Genomic DNA, 17,230 nt, shown 5'->3' with positions numbered 1-17,230 from the left:
TTTTTTCTTTTTTTTTGAGACAGAGTCTTGCTCTGTCGCCCAGGCTGGAGTGCAGTGGCACGATCTCAGCTCACTGTAAGCTCTGCCTCCCGGGTTCACGCCATTCTCCTGCCTCAGCCTCCTGAGTAGCTGGGAGTACAGGCGCCCGGCACCACGCCCGGCTAATTTTTTGTATTTTTTTAGTAGAGACGGGGTTTCACTGTGTTAGCCAGGATGGTCTTGATCTCCTGACCTCGTGATCCGCCCGCCTCGGCCTCCCAAAGTGCTGGGATTACAGGCGTGAGTCACCACGCCTGGCCTTCGAGTCATATTTTTCATTACACTGTGACAGGGATTGCCAGCTGTCCACCAAACGATTTCTTCTTCTACCTGGGTACTTAGCTAGATGACATGTCCCAGTTCCTAGCTGGAACAGGTGACCATGTGTCAGTTCTCATTAATGGAAGTGAGCATAAGTGAAGTGTGCCACCTCCAGGTTAGAACTTGGAAGAAGGTGTATGCCTACTCCATGCTTTCTCTCCCTTCCTGCCAGCTGCAATCTGGATGTAGCTGCCCAGCTGCACCCATGCATATAATGACAAGGTCCTAGGGGACAGAAGAGAATACAAGTGGAAACAGCCTCGGTCTCTTAAATCAGCGTGAGGAAAAGAGCTGTCCAAACTGGACAACTGTCCTAGATTACGCACGTTGTCCCAGATTGCAATGTGAATGACAAATTTTTCTTAAGTCTCAGAATTCTGGAGGTCTACTTCTCCCAGGAGCATAGCCTACTCTAAGCGATACAGTAACTTTATATGAGTCTTTTGCTCTATTGGTGTTTGCTGCCAGAAGCAAACATGAAGACTCTCAGGAGAAAGATAACATCCTGAAGCTTAAATTATCTCTCTATAGTTTTTCATACTATTGGCATTTGAGGCAAGAGAATTCTCTGTTCTGTAGGACCACTCCTCTCATTGCAGCACATCTGGTATCTATAATCCAACGCCCACTAGGCTCCCACAAACACTTCCTTCTATCCTCTAGGTGAGTGGGGTCATGCTCTAGGTTAAGGACCACTGCACGTCTGGCTGTACTGATGCTGGTACTTTCAGAACATTTTGTACTTTCCTACTTGCTTTGTTCATGACATTTGCCCTAGTTAATACAATTCTATCCAATATTTAATTTAAAAATTAAAAAATGCTTTCATTTAATTTTAAATTCTACTTTATTTAATAACTGATATGATTCAGGGTCTCTATATCTCTCAGAGTTTGTACCAAGAAAGATACTTGGAAGGACTTCTTAGGGTTTACAACATGAAGCAAAGATCTGCCAAATCAATATCATTTTATGTGTGAGTGATGTGGGGCCTTACTCTGTCACCCAGGCCAGAGTACAGCAGCGCGATCTTGGCTCACTGCAGCCTCCACCTCCTGGGCTCAAGTGATCCTCTCATCTCAGACTCCCAAGTAGCTGGGATTACAGGCGTGTGCTACCGTGCCCAGCTAATTTTTTGTATTTTTGGTGGAGACAGGATTTTGCCATGTTGCTCAGGCTGGTCTCGAATTCCTGAGCTCAAGTGATCCACCTGCCTCACCCTCCCAAAGTGCTGGGATAACAGGCGTGAGCCACCATAACCAGTCAAAATCAGTATCATTTAAATGGGTGCTACACTTTTCCTTAACAGAACTGAGCATACTTGGAATACCTGCCATCCAGAAAAACAGGTCAGAAAACTAAAGGAAGGCTTTCTTCTTATAGTAAAGGTGCTGCTATGGTCTGAATGTTGGTGTCCCCCACAAATTCATATGTTGGAACTTAATCTCTAAAGTGATCATATTAAGAGGTGGGGACCTTTAGGAGGTAATTAAGGGATGAGTGCCCTTATAAAAGAGGTTGAAGGGAGCTGCCTTGCCCCTTTGCCACATGAGAATGCAGCAAGAAGGTGCCATCTCGGCAGCAGAGAGTGAGCCCTCACTAGATATACATGAGTTGGAACCTTGATCTCGGACTTCCTAGCCTCCAGAACTGTGAGAAATAAATTTCTATGATTTATAAATTGCCCAGTCTAAAGTATTTTGTTGTGGAAGTCTGAACAGACTAAGACACGTACACTAGGTAATTTAGATTAGTATTCTGGTTGAGAACTAGAAAATCTGGGGAAAATTTTATCTGAAGCCATCAGAGAGCCAAGAAAATAATCCAGAATTCTGAAACCATGATCTAGGATGGGAAGATAATCTGAAGAGATAAGCACGGTATTTGGAGACAATTTTCCTTTAGGGTTGTCTGCTAATTTCAGACAAGGTGGCTAAGGGACTGAGAAGTTACTGACAGCCTCACTGACCTAGAAGAAAAAATATGAATTTAGGGCCTGCTGTGGGGTGGCTTTGTAAAAACCCTGGGTTTTAACTGGGCACTCTGAAGGGCTATACCTAAGAGTAGGAGGAACTAGAAATGGAACAGCCTCCTGAGGGACTAAAGCCCAGCTTTAAGTGATCTCAAGCTCTGAAACTAGATTAAGGTGATTCCCAGACTTCTGCCAGAAAAAATATAAATTCTCTCTGAAGGAAAACAATATCATCTTGATACTTAAATTATCTCCACAGCTTTTCATGTACTATGTCTAGCACTCAATCAAAAATAACTGAATGCATAGAGATTTTTTAAAATTACCAAATATCAAACATATAAATAGACCTACAAGGGACCAAGATAATGGAATTATGAGATACAAATTTGGAATAACTATTTTTAATAGAGAAAAAAATAAGATCAGGCATTTCTACTGAAATCTGTCAACTATAAAAAAGAACCAAAGACAGGCCAGGCATGGCCAAAGACAGGCCAACCACACCCCCCAGAACTCATCTGTCAAAGTCCTAAGCTTTAGTACCTCAGTAAGTGCCTGTATTTGGAGACAGGTCTTTAAAAGGGTAATTAAGGTAACATGAGGTCATTAGGGTGGGCCTTAATCCAATATGACTGGTATTCTTATAACAAGAGGAGGTTAAGGCTGGTCACGGTGGCTCATGCCGTTAATCCCAGCACTTTGGGAAGCCAAAGCAGGCGAATCACCTGAGATCAGGAGTTCGAGACCAGCCTGGCTAACATGGCGAAACCCTGTCTCTACTAAAAATACAAAAATGAGCTGGGTATGGTTGTGCACGCCTGTAGTCCCAGCTACTGGGGAGGCTGAGGCAGGAGGACTGCTTGAACCCGGGAGGCAGAGGCAGAGGTTACAGTGAGCTGATCACACCGCTGCACTCTAGCCTGGGTGACAGGGCAAGACTCCATCTCAAAAAAAAAAAAAAAAAAAAAAAAGAACCAAAGACAAATTTTATAAAATTTAAAGTAACTCATAGATGAATTTAATAGCATATTTGACAGAGTTGAAAACTGAAATAGTGAGTTGGAAGAAAAGATAGCTAAAATATCCAGTCTGAAGCATAGAAAGGAAAAATAATATGTCATAACAAAAAACAGTGGATGGGAGAAGAAAAGAAAGGCAAAAGAGACTTAGAGAATACAGTGTAAAGGTATAATGTATATAGTTAGAATACCCAAAAGAAATCAGAGAAAACAGAGCACAAGTTTTGAAGAGACACTGACTAGAAATTTTCAGAAATTAATGAGAGACATCAAGCTAACAAGACAACATTCAATAAGTTGTGTAAACCTCAAGTAGAATAAATTTAGAAAAAAAATGCCACCTAGTTACATCATATCAAAGCAAAACTGCTAAAACCAATGATATGCAGAAAATCTTAAAAGAAGCCAGCTTTTAAATTAAAACAACAGAAGCCAGAAGAAAACGGAATTTTTTTTTTCAAAGAACCAAAAGAAAATGACTGTCAACCAATAATTCTATGCTCAACAACAGAAAAACTCTAAAAATGAAGATAAAATGAAGACATTTTTAGACCAAAACCAACAACGAAATAAAATGCAAACCCCAAACTAAAGAATTTGTCACCCACAGACCTGTACAATAAACAAACAAAAACACTAATGGGTGCTCTTTAGATAGAAGAAAAATGATTACAGATTTGAAGACTGAAGATAAAGGAATAAAGAACAAAATGAGTAAACATGAAGATAAATTCGAGTCAATGAATATCAACTGTGTAAACAATAATGTCTTGTGCAGTTAAAATATATGACAGTAATAGCCCGAAAGATGGGAGAGGGTTAAATGAAGTTAAAGGGTTCTAAAAACCTTAGGTTATCCTAGAAAAGGTAAAATTCTAATTTGACAAGTCAAGTGTGCATTCTGTACTTTTTAGGGTAATCATTAAATAGTAAAAGAGTCTATAACTGCCAAGCTAATAGAGTGGGGGGAAATTAAAGTAATAAAAAATACTTAACCCAGAAGGTAGGAAAGATGACAAAAAGAATAGACAGGGCTGAACAAAATAAAGACCAATAGTAAGATGGCAGGTCTAAACCCAAACTTGTCAGTAATTGTATTAAATGTAAATGCACTAAATATTCCAACTAAAACACAAAGATGGCCCAACATGGCCCACACTTTGGGAGGCCAAAGTGTAAGGATTGTTTGAGCTCAGGAATTTCAGACCAGCCTGGGAAACATAGAGACTTCATCTCTACAAAACTTAAAAAAATTAGCTTGGCATGGTGGTGTGCACCTGTAGCCCTAGCTACTTGGGTGGCTGAGGTGGAATGATCGTTTAAACCCAAGAAGTTGAGGCTCCAGTGGGCCATGCTTCTGCCACTGCACTCCAGCCTGGGCAACAGGGCAAGATGCTGTTCAAAAAAAAAAAAATCAACTCAAAATGGATTAAAGATTTAATCCTTTTCCTGTTTGCCCTGAGAATACTCGCCAGAGGCACTTTTGCAGCTGCAGCATTTACCCCAAGATATCTTTGCCATGAACTATCTTGTTTTACGACTATTTTCACATCAATCTTAGTATATCAACTTTGGAGACAAAAGACATCATTCTACTTACAGCATTCTGTTTTTAGTAGTGGTATTTCCATTTACAAAATATAGTAATTCTCAACTGCTGAAAATGTCAAATCCTAGAAAAAGGAGCATTCCTACGTGTGATGTTAACATCGTTCTCAAACAGTCGTTGGCTAGAGATTTATTTGACGAATCCGATTTTTCTGAAATAGACGATTCTGATGATTCAGATGATTCTGATGTTAGTTCTATTTAGAAATAACTCCAAGAACAGTTTTTATATTTTCATATTGAAAGTCAGTCAGATTTGCTTCAGCATCAAAGAGCATGTTTATATAAAATTAAATGAGTGCTGGCAGCAAGCTGCACTTTTTTTTTTTTTCTAAAAGGGAAAAGGGTTCAATGTAAGACTTGAAACTATGAGACTACTAAAAGAAAACATTGGGGGAACACTACAGGACACTGGTCTGGACACAGATTTTTTGAGTACAGCCTCAAAAACACAGGCAACAAAAGCAAAATCAGACAAATGGGATTACATAAAGCTAAAAGGCTTCTGAACAGCAAAGGAAACAACAGAGGGAAGAGACAACTTACAGAATGGGAGAAATATTCACAAACTATACATCCAACAAGGGATTTATAACCACTATCTATCTATAAGGAACCCAAGCAACTCAACAGCAAAAAAAAAAAATCCAATTAAAAAATGAGCAAAAGATCTGAATAGACATTTCTCAAAAGAAGACATACAATGGCCAACAAATATACAAAAAGAAATGTTCAACATCACTAATAATCAGGGAAACGTACATCAAAACTACAATGAATAGCATCTCACCCCAGTTAGGAAAGCTATCACCAAAAAGACAGAAAGTACCAATTGCTGACAAGGACACAGAGAAGGGGGAGTGCTTGGACACTGCTGGTGGAAATTAAAGAAGTATAGCCATTATGGAAAACAGTACAGAGGTTCCGTAGAAAAAGAAAAATAGAACTATCATATGATGTAGCAATCCCATTTCTGGGTATATACCCAATAGAAAGGAAATCAGTATATAAAAATCAGTATATAAAATCAGTATATAAAAAAGAAATCTGCATTCCCATGTTTATTGCAGCACAATAGCCAAGGTTTGGAAACAACCTAAGTGTCATCAACAGATGAATGCATCAAGAAAATATCGGATATATATACAATGGAATATTATTCAGTCACAAAAAAGAATGAAATCCTGTTATTTGCAACCTGGATGTTAAGTGAAATCATGTTAAGTGAAATAAGCCAGGTATAGAAAGACAAATATTGCAAGTTCTCACTCATATGTGGGAACCAAAAAGGTGGATTTCAGGAAAGCAGAATGTAGAATGATAGTTACCAGCTGCTGATGAAGAAGGGTGGGAGGATGAAGAGAAGTTGGTTAAGGGGTACAAAAATACAGTTAGATAGAAAGAGTGAGTTCTAGTACTTGATAGTACAGTAGGGAAATTATAGTTAACAATAACTTATTGTATATTTCAAAATAGCTAGAAGAGAAGAGTTGTAAGGTTCCCAACACAAAGAAAAAATAAATGTTTGAAGTGGATAGCACTCTTACCAATTTGATCATTATACACCGTGTACAGGTATCAAAATATTATATATCCCCCCAAATATGTACAACAATTACACATCAATTTTAAAAATAAGAAAAATAAAATAAAAATTTTAAAAGCCGCTAATTTCAATAGCTTCGAAAAGTATCAAATACCTGAGAATAAAGCTAACAAACACATAGAAGTTATCTTTGCTGAAAATTATAAAGCATCATTCAGAGACATTGGGACCTAAGTAAATGAGGAGAAATATAATGATCATGGTTCAGAAAACTCAAATATTATAAAGGAGTTAATTTTGAAAATGATCTGTAGATATAAAAACTCTAACAGAAATCCCAATAAAGGGAGAAATTTACTAAATATCCAAACTAGTACTTATTTATAACACTAGTATAAATAACACAATTTGGTATTGGTGCAGGGACAGACAAACAGACTAAAGGAATAAAGTCTAGAAATACACCCGTGTATATAAGGAGACTTGCTTACAACAAAGATGAATAGAGGGCAGTGAAGAAAAAAAATGATCTTTTCAAACACCAATATTAGGTTAACAAATATCTATGGGGAAAAAAGAAACTTAACACCTATCTTATAATATAAGTACAAAATCAATCCTAGGTTTAAATTCTAGGTAAATGTGACAGGTAAAAGAACAAAGCTCTAGAACAGCACTGTCCAATAGAATCCAATAGAATGTTCTTTGATGACAGAAATGCTCTCTATCTACACTGTGCAAAATGGTAGCTGCTAGTCTCATGTGGCTATCCCGCACTTGAAAAGTGTTACTGCAACTAAAGAAGTGATTTTTTACTTTTATTTCACTTCAATTGGTTTAAATTTCAATTAAGTTTGAAGTTTATTTTGAATGTGGCTAGTAGCTACTATACAGGATGACACAGTTGTACAAGATAACATATTTATGAACTTGGAGCAAGCAAAGATTTATCTTTCTCTTTTCTGCATTATACAACCTCAGTCTGCTAAATCCAACATCTAGAGTATCTAAGAGTTGGTTTCTAATGATTGTTTTTTAAATTTTTTAAATTTTATTTATTTATATTTAAGACCACCGCACCCAGCCAAATAGGGGTCATACTTTCCTGTTTCTTTACATGTCTAATGCATTTTTTTTTTAATTGTATACTGGGCCGGGTGCGGCGGCTCACGCCTGTAATCCCAGCACTTTGGGAAGCTGAGGTGGGCGGATCACGAGGTCAGGAGATTGAGACCATCCTGGCTAACATGGTGAAACCCCGTCTCTACTAAAAATACAAAAAAATTAGCCAGGCGTGGCAGGCACCTGCAGTCCCAGCTACTCAGGAGGCTGAGGCAGAAGAATGGCGTGAACTCGGGAGTCAGAGCTTGCAGTGAGCTGAGATCGCGCCACTGCACTCCAGCCTGGGCGACAGAGAGCGACTCCATCCAAAAAAAAAAAAAAAATTGTACACTGTATGTTGTGGATACAATAAAGAGATTCTAGTTTCTTTTATCTTTTCTACGATGGTTGACTTTTCTTCCAGTAGGCAGTTCAATTATTGCTTGATCACCTTTAGCATGTGTAGGCCTCATTTTGTGCTTTATAAGGATAGATCTCCAAACTCTCTCCTCTTCAGATTTTTGTCTTTGTTTATGATGGGTCTAAACTAGAGTAAGGCTTCCTCTATCTAGGGCATGGTCCTTGATTCTACAGTTTGGCTATTCTGGTTAACAAGTGTGAATGAGGTGTTACCATTCTGGTTGGGCCAGAACTCCAAGACAATCTTGATGTCTTCTATCTTTGTTCTGCTTTCAACCCATACCACTCTCTCTGTTAAGCCTCTAGTAGCTCTGCCCTTTACATGGCCCATTTCTCAGCCAAAGATTACTGGAGTCCCCCAAAGTCCTCTGGGGAGCCCCCTTCTGCACAGCTCTCTTCTTTACATATCAGTAAGAAAAAGGCAGCCCAATAGTGGGCAAGAGACTCAAACTAGTATGTCACAAGAAAAAGATATTCAAAATATCCAATTCACACTGAAAAGACACCACAGAAGTCACTATGATGGCATACAACTGCACAGCTATCAGCAAGTCTAAAGTGAAAACGACTAATATTATCACAAAAGTGGCAAATGATGTGGGATGATGAGAAATTTTTGCTGGTAGGATTACACATGGATACCACCACTTTGGAGAAATTTGGCATCATCTACCAAAGTAGCATACACTATACCCAGCAGTTCCATTCCTAGATATGTATCCAGTAGAATTGTGTATAGAGGTGCACAGAGACATGTACAAAAGTGTTAATATAGCATTGTTTGTGGCTGTCAAAAATGGTTAACAATCCAAATGTTCACCAAAAGCAGAATAGACAAATTGTTTTTTTTTTTTTACTCATACAATAGAATATCACAGCAGTGTGTTTTCTTCTATTTACCTCTCCAAATTTCTCTCTCCTCCTTTCTACCATGCTATCTGGAAGCAAAGAGAAGGAATGGATGGCATCAAGCATATAGGTGAAATGGTTATTTTTAAAGAAATGAAATACCCTTATTTGGAACCCAGAGATAAAGTCAGAAACTAGATGAAGAAATAACTATATATTTGATGATGGGATCTTAATCTTTATAAGGTACGAAGCAAGGATAAAGAATGGAGTCAACAAAACTAAGATTTCCTTCCTTTTTTAAAAAGCCAGTAGTATCATTAATAATACCCACGGAAATGTGAAATTCACAACTATTGTCAAAATCAAGGAGGAAAATCAACATTATTTTTTACCTATTCCATAAAGATCTTGCTTTTGCAACAATGGTATAGGACAATGTTTTACCCAGTCCTTGAAGCTAAAACCAAGAACATGTAACCAGTATTTATAAATTAATGAACGAAAAGACCTACAACATATAAAGAAATAAAATACTTACTTGGCTGACATGTGCTGGTGTTAAAATTAAGTCCAGAACTCCAGACCAGCCAGCAAATACACCAAGTGGTATGGCATATGCTAAAGCAATCATCAAAAATCGAAAATTGCTGTGAATGAGAAATAAAAGGAAACATTGTAACAAATTAAAAATCTAGAATAAACTTAGTCATGAAAAATGTATGTCATTTGGAAACTGGAACACCAGAATCAGAAAATACCTGCAGAATGGCATTAAAAACTCAAAAAAAAAAAAAAAAACAAAAACGTGCTGGGAAGGTAGCAGAGAAAAGGAAATGCATATACACTGCTGGTTGAAGTGTAAATTGGTTCAGCCACCATGGAAGGCAGTTTGGCAATTTCTAAAAGAACTTAAAAGAGAATTACCATTTGACCCAGCAATCCATTATTGGGTATATACCCAAAGGAATATAAATCACTCTACTATAAAAACACATGCACGCGTGTATTCACTGCAGCACTATTCACAATAGCAAAGACGTGGAATCAACCTAAATGACCATAAATGGTAGACTGGATAAAGAAAATGTGCTACAAATACACCATGGAATACTCCACAGACATAAAAAAGAACAAGATCACAACCTTTGCAGCAACACGGATGGAGCAGGAGGCCATTATCCTAAGAAAACTAACACAAGAACAGAAAAGCAAATACCACATGTTCTCACTTATCAGTGGGAGCTAAACATCAAGTACATATGGACACAAAGAAGGGAACGACAGACACTGGGACCACCTTGAGGGTGCAGGGTGGGAGGAGGGTGAGGACAGAAAAACTACCTATTGGATACTATGCTTATTATCCGGGTAACAAAATAATCTGTACACCAAACCCCCATGACGTGGAATTTACTCATGTAATAAATCTGCACACGTACCCTGAGCCTAAAAGTTAAAAAATATATACGTATCTATAAACACATATACACATATGAATAACTATATATACACATATACATACAATATGTGTATGTACATGTATATATATATATATTCTTCAAGAAGCTCAAAGTGGCAAGCTTTATAAAAGAAAAAATCTGTCAGTTAATAAATTCAAGCTTCTTGAAATTTTTTTTTTTTAAGATGGAGTTCCACTCTTGTCGCCCAGGCTGGAGTGCAATGGTGTGATCTCGGCTCACTGCAACCTCTGCCTCCCAGGTTCAAGTGCTTCTCCTGACTCGGCCTCCCAAAGAGCTGGAATTACAGGCACCTGCCAGCACACCCAGCTAATTTTTGTATTTTTAGTAGAGACAGGGTTTTGCCATATTGGCCAGGTTGGCCTCGAACTCCTGACCTCAGGTGATCCACCCACCTCAGCCTCCCAAAGTTCTGGGATTACAGGCGTGAGACACTGCACCTGGCTCGCTTCTTGAAATTTTTTATTTTTATAAGAATAATATTTTGTTCATATTGTTTAAAATTCTCAATGTTTATTATACAGATAACCAATATTATTTCATCAAATGAATAGGTAGTTTAAAAAAAGCTCTGGCCAGGTATGGTGGCTCATGCCTGTAATCTCAGCACTTTGGGAGACCGAGGTAGGAGAATCACTTGAGGCCAGGAGTTCAAGATTAGCCTGGACAAGATAGTGAGACCTCACCTCTATAAAAATATATAAAAATTAGCCAGGTATAGTGGTGTGCACCTGTAATCCCAGTTAATCGCGAGGCTGAGGCAGGTGGTTACTGTGTGCTATGATCACATCACTACAATCTGGCAGCACTTGACAAATTAAGCTTAGACTATCAAAAATCGAAAATTGCTGTGAATGAGAAATAAAAGGAAACATTGTAACAAATTAAAAATCTAGAATAAACTTGTTATTCTAGCAATCATGTTACAGGGTCTATTTTCCAAAGAAATTTTCAGGTCTATGGTGATGTGCATGAGGATGTCACTGCAGTAGTGTTTATGGTAACAATAAATTGGAGGCAATCTGGGTACACAATGAGAATGAGTAGATGAAATGTGATAGATTAATACCATGGAGTACAAAGAAGTAGGTGTACACACAGCAGCAGGGGTGCATCTTGAAACAGAGTGCTAACATCACAAAATGAGAGTTGTCCAGATATTATATGCCTCCTGATGAAAGGAAGCAGCATCACTTACGAAGCGGTCTTGTAAAACAAAAACAAAAGCAAAAATAAAACCTGAATCACAACATACTTTACAGGAAACATAAAGGAGAGGGGAACATGTCAAACTATACAATGAAGAAATCAACAAAATCCAGATGTTGGGAATAAAAGTGCTGGCTCCTCAACAATTAAATTATAAGAAACAAAGAGCCATGTTAAGGAAACCTATAGATTCTAAGGCATTTTGGACCAATTGCAATGTGTGGCCCTAATGTGGAAACTGTTCAAACAAACTGTTAAATGTTTATGAGATAATTGAAAATTTAAACACTGATTCGATATTAGCAAATTATTATTTAAAAGTTTTTAGTTAAAATAATGGCATTATATGTTAAAAAGAGTCTATTTTTGACATATATTGCACATATTGAAATATTTCTGGATGAAATGGAGTTGTCATCTGGGATTTGTTTCATGATGCAGGAAGGTGGGAAGTGGGAAGTGTGTGGTACAAAGATGAAACAAGACTGGTTGTAAACTCACTGACAATTGTTGACACCGACTTACAGGGGTTATACTATTCTACCTTTGTATATTACTGTAACATTCCCAAATGAAAAGCTAAAAAAAAAAAACCATGTAGTGCTTAGTGAAAAATGTCAAACAGAATGATATCCACAATACGGCATAATTTAGATGAATTAAACATAGATGCATACAAAACAGTACACATACTGCAAAAGCACAGAGACAAAGAGATACACATTAAAGGCATCTGAGAGGTGGCCTGGGTTGGGGGAGGGAAATGGGAGAAGGAAATATAAACGACAAAAAAATAGATGAGTAAACGTGTTTACGTCCTGGCAAATAATCTGATTAACTCAGAAAGCAATGATTTCAGGAATTCAATAAGAGACTGGGGGTAATTACACTGGTAGGAAGGGAATGGGGCATGGCAGGCCCACAGAACTCCCCTGGAGAGCCCAAAGGTAGAAGCTGGCATTCGTGCAGAGTAAGCAATAAAAGACAAAGGAATGTTAGGTACTGGTGAAAAGGACTCTTTATAGAGAAGGAAGATCTTACACTTTACGGTTTAAACAGAATGAAGAGTTTGACTCTAGGGTAATTAGAAGTAAACACAAGTCAAAAAGTTGGGGGGACAATTTTAAGTTAACTGTTTTTCCTTGTCAGAACAATCCTGTACATAACTCCTCGGCTTAAAATCCTTCAGTGACTCATTATTTCCTACAGAATAGTCCAAAATTATTAGTACGTCATAATATGACCCCAATCTACCTCTCTACCTTTCTCTATTGCTATCTAACATCTGCAATCCTGTACATAACTTCTTGGCTTAAAATCCTTCAGTGACTCATTTCCTTTCTCTATTGCTATCTAACATCTGCAGCTAGGTTTGCATGGAAAAAAATTTACTTAAGTGGCATTGTTTTTAAAAAACGACCATTTTAAACTATCATCTTACAAATGTGTGCCACTAATCACAATTCAACCTAACATTTTTTTTAACCTATTATGTGAAAGGCAATGTACTATGTGCTATAGAGAAGTGATTTTCAAAAACTTTTTACTGTACCCAGAGGAAGAAATTTATTTTTACTTTGTGACCTACCTATATGCAACATATATACTGAAACAAAAGTCTAAAAGAAGGTATCTTTATTACATGTGATGAAATAATATTTTCTATTCTATTTTATTCCATTCTATTTTGCTTAAAGAAAATGGCTGTCACCTCACTGAATTAGTTGGCTGTAAACCAAAGTTTGAAAAACAATATTACATAGCATTTGAAATGTGGCTGGTGCAACCAAGGAACTGAGTTTTTAATTTTATTTCATTTTAACTAATTTAAATCTAAATTTGAAGCAGAAGCAGTGAAAGTTACTTTTCCATTAAACATAACTCTGTTTGGTAGGAGTACATTTTACTTTAACAGCTGCCACACTAAGATATTATTATAGTGTGCACACTGGGGCATGTGTTGTCTCTAGTATTACAATCCATCACTGATATTGGTGTCAATGAATGGATTCAGTTCTAATTATTTTTTTCTACACACTGATGTGACATGTGAAATTGTAATTTGCGTATTTGAATATTTCCTGTAGAAAGAAGAGACCAAAATAGAAGAAGGCATGTTGCAAACTTCACAATGAATGGCAATTACAATTTGCTACAGCAGAGCAAAATAAAATGTCTGCTGTGGAAAAAAAGTTTAGAATAATTAAGTGAATAATATTAAAAGACATTTTAGCAAACACATGGTCAATTTTATAGACGTTTCTTTTCAGATCAAAAAAGAATCAAAATTAGTTGCCTGAAATCAGAATTAAATGTCCCACGAACATTTAAATGATTTTTAACAGATCTGAACTTATAATTTGGCCAGCTATAAAACAGTTTGGATCTTTGTACAAAAAGAAAAGCATTTTAGATGAAGAGATGGTAAAGGAATTGTTTTTAGCTATGGAAATTTGTTAAAAATTACGAGGAAAAGAATAAAAATAGTATTCTACAGAAGTGTTAGATCTGCAATTAAGCCCCAAACAATGGCCTATAGAACGTAAGATCCTTTCTAACGATAGCAAATATCTGTTGATTCAAAATTTCAAAAACTAATTATTTATTTTTAACTTAGGATAAACAGTGCAATACAAGAGACATTGCTCAATGAATACTTTTTCAACTGTAAATTTAGTGATATCTGAATTATTCCACTTAATTCTACTGGAAATCAAGTATTTCCAGTAAAAATTTAATGTCCAAATTGACATGTTCTTTAAGTGCAAAATATCCACTGGATATCAAAGATGTTATATGAATAACATATCTCATTAATAAGTTTTAATATTGATTACATGTTAAAATAATGTTTTAGATATGCTTGGTTAAACAATATGCTACTAAAATTGATTTTACTCATTTCTTAAAACTAATTTTACTTATTAATTTTACTTATTTCTAATTAATATTACTTATTTTTCCTGTTAAAATAAGATTATTAAAAATTTTCAAAGATTTTTATCCCAAATATACAAAAAATTAATACAAATTTTTAAAAATTTCAATAGCTTTTGGGGTACAAATGATTTTTGGTTACAAGGATGAATTGGATAGCGGTGAAGTCTGAGATTTTGGTGCACCTGCCACCTGAGTAGTGTACAGTGTACCCAATATGGAGTTTGATACCCTTCACTCTCCGCCATCCTCCCCATTCTGAGTCTCCAAAGTCCACCATACCACTCTGTCTTTGCCTACCCATAGCTTAGCTTCCACTTATAAGTGAGAACATACAGTGTTTGATTTTCCATTCCTGAGTTACTTCACTTAGAATAATGGCTTCCAGCTCCCTACAAGTTGATGTAAAAAGCATTATTTTGTTCTTTTTTACAGCTCAGTAGTGTTCTATGGTGTATATATACTCATTTTCTTTTCCTGCTCATTGGTCAATGGGCACTTAGGTTGGTTCCATATCTTTGGCATTGCAAATTGTGCTGGTACAAACATGTATGTGCATGTGCGTATGTCTTTTTCATATAAAGACTTTTTTCCTTTGGGTAGACACCAGTAGTGGGATTGCTGGGTTGAATGGTAGATCTCCTTTTAGTTCTTTAAGGAATCTCCATACTGTTTTGCGTAGAGGTGGTACTAACTCACATTCCTACCAGCAGTGTACAAGTATTCCCTTTTCACCACACCCATGTCAACATCTATTGTTTTTTGACTTTTTAATAATGGCTATTCTTGCAGGGGTAAGGTGGTATCTAATTGTGGTTTTAATGTGCATTTCCCTGATGATTAGTGATGTTGAGCATTTTTTCCTATGTTTGTTGGCTGTTTGTATGTCTTCTTCTGAGAAATGTCTTCTGGTCATGTCACTTGCCCACTTTTTGATGAGATTTTTTTTTTCTTGCTGATCTGTTTGAGTTCCTTGTAGATTCTAGATATTAGTCTCCTGTCAGATACAGAGTTTGCAAATATTTTCACCCATTCTGTGGGCTGTTTGTTTACTCTGATGATTACTTCTTTTGCTGTACAGAAACTTTTTGTTTAATTAGGTCCCATTTATTTATTTTTGTTTTTGTTGCATTTGCTTTTGGGGTATTAGTCATGAATTCTTTGCCTAGGCCAATGTCCAGAAGTGTTTCTCTGACATTATCTTCTAGAATTTTTATGGTTTCAGATCTTATATTTAAGTCTTTGATCCATCTTGAGCTTATTTTTGTATAAGGTGAGAGATAGGGATCCAGTTTCATTCTTCTACTTGTGGCTTGCCAGTTTTCCCAGAACTATTTATTAAATAGGGTGTCCTTTCTCCAATTTATGTTTTTGTATGCTTTGTTGAAGATTAGTTGGTTGTATGTATTTGGCCTCATTTCTGAATTCTCTGTTCTGTTCCACTGGACTGTTCCATTGACTACTTTTATACCAGTACCATGCTGTTTTAGTAACTATACCCTTGTAGTATAATTTGAAGTCAGGTAATGTGATGCCTCCAGATTTGTTCCTTTTACTTAGGATTGCTTTGGCTATTTGGAGCCTTTTTTGGTTACATATGAATTTTAGGATTTTTTTTCTAATTCTGTGAAAAATGATGTTGGTATTTTGATAGTAACTGCACTGAATCTGTAGATTGCTTTGGGCAGTATGGTCATTTTCACAATATTGATTCTTCCAATCCATGAACATGGAATGTGTTTCCATTTTTTGTGTCATCTATGATTTCTTTTCTTTTATTTTATTATTATTATACTTTAAGTTTTAGGGTACATGTGCACAATGTGCAGGTTTGTTACATATGTATACATGTGCCACGTTGGTGTGCTGCACCCATTAACTCGTCACTCAGCATTAGGTATATCTCCTAACGCTATCCCTCCCCGCTCCCCCGACCCCACAACAGTCCCCGGTGTGTGATGTTCCCCTTCCTGTGTCCATGTGTTCTCACTGTTCAATTCCCACCTATGAGTGAGAACATGCGGTGTTTGGTTTTTTGTCCTTGCAAGAGTTTGCTGAGAATGATGGTTTCCAGTTTCATCCATGTCCCTACAAAGGACATGAACTCATCATTTTTTATGGCTGCATAGTATTCCATGGTGTATATGTGCCACATTTTCTTAATCCAGTCTATCGTTGTTGGACATTTAGGTTGGTTCCAAGTCTTTGCTATTGTGAATGGTGCCGCTATAAACATACGTGTGCATGTGTCTTTATAGCAGCATGATTTATAATCCTTTGGGTATATACCCAGTAATGGGATGGCTGGGTCAAATGGTATTTCTAGTTCTAGATCCTTGAGGAATCGCCACACTGACTTCCACAATGATTGAACTAGTTTACAGTCCCACCAACAGTGTAAAAGTGTTCCTATTTCTCCACATCCTCTCCAGCACCTGTTGTTTCCTGACTTTTTAATGATCGCCATTCTAACTGGTGTGAGATGGTATCTCATTGTAGTTTTGATTTGCATTTCTCTGATGGCCAGTGATGACGAGCATTTTTTCATGTGTCTTTTGGCTGCATTAATGTCTTCTTTTGAGAAGTGTCTGTTCATATCCTTCGCCCACTTTTTGATGGGGTTGTTTGTTTTTTTCTTGTAAATTTGTTTGAGTTCATTGTAGATTCTGGATATTAGCCCTTTGTCAGATGAGTAGGCTGCAAAAATTTTCTCCCATTCTGTAGG

At 36.8% G+C, this 17,230-nt stretch overlaps 1 protein-coding gene across 1 annotated transcript in view; it reads right to left on the bottom strand.

Annotated features, from left to right (window-relative positions):
- SLC49A4 (solute carrier family 49 member 4) overlaps positions 1-17,230 on the bottom strand; it is an 83,930-nt gene that overhangs the window by 21,937 nt on the left and 44,763 nt on the right. Inside the window, exon 5 of the mRNA XM_054481282.2 lies at positions 9,420-9,528. Within this exon, the coding sequence (XP_054337257.1) occupies positions 9,420-9,528 (109 nt within the window). The remainder of the gene's footprint in view (positions 1-9,419; positions 9,529-17,230) is intronic.

The sequence above is a fragment of the Pongo pygmaeus genome, chromosome 2 (assembly GCF_028885625.2).
Source record: "Pongo pygmaeus isolate AG05252 chromosome 2, NHGRI_mPonPyg2-v2.0_pri, whole genome shotgun sequence".
NCBI classification, from domain to species: Eukaryota; Metazoa; Chordata; class Mammalia; order Primates; family Hominidae; genus Pongo; species Pongo pygmaeus.
This window is presented reverse-complemented; position numbering and strand designations above follow the sequence as displayed.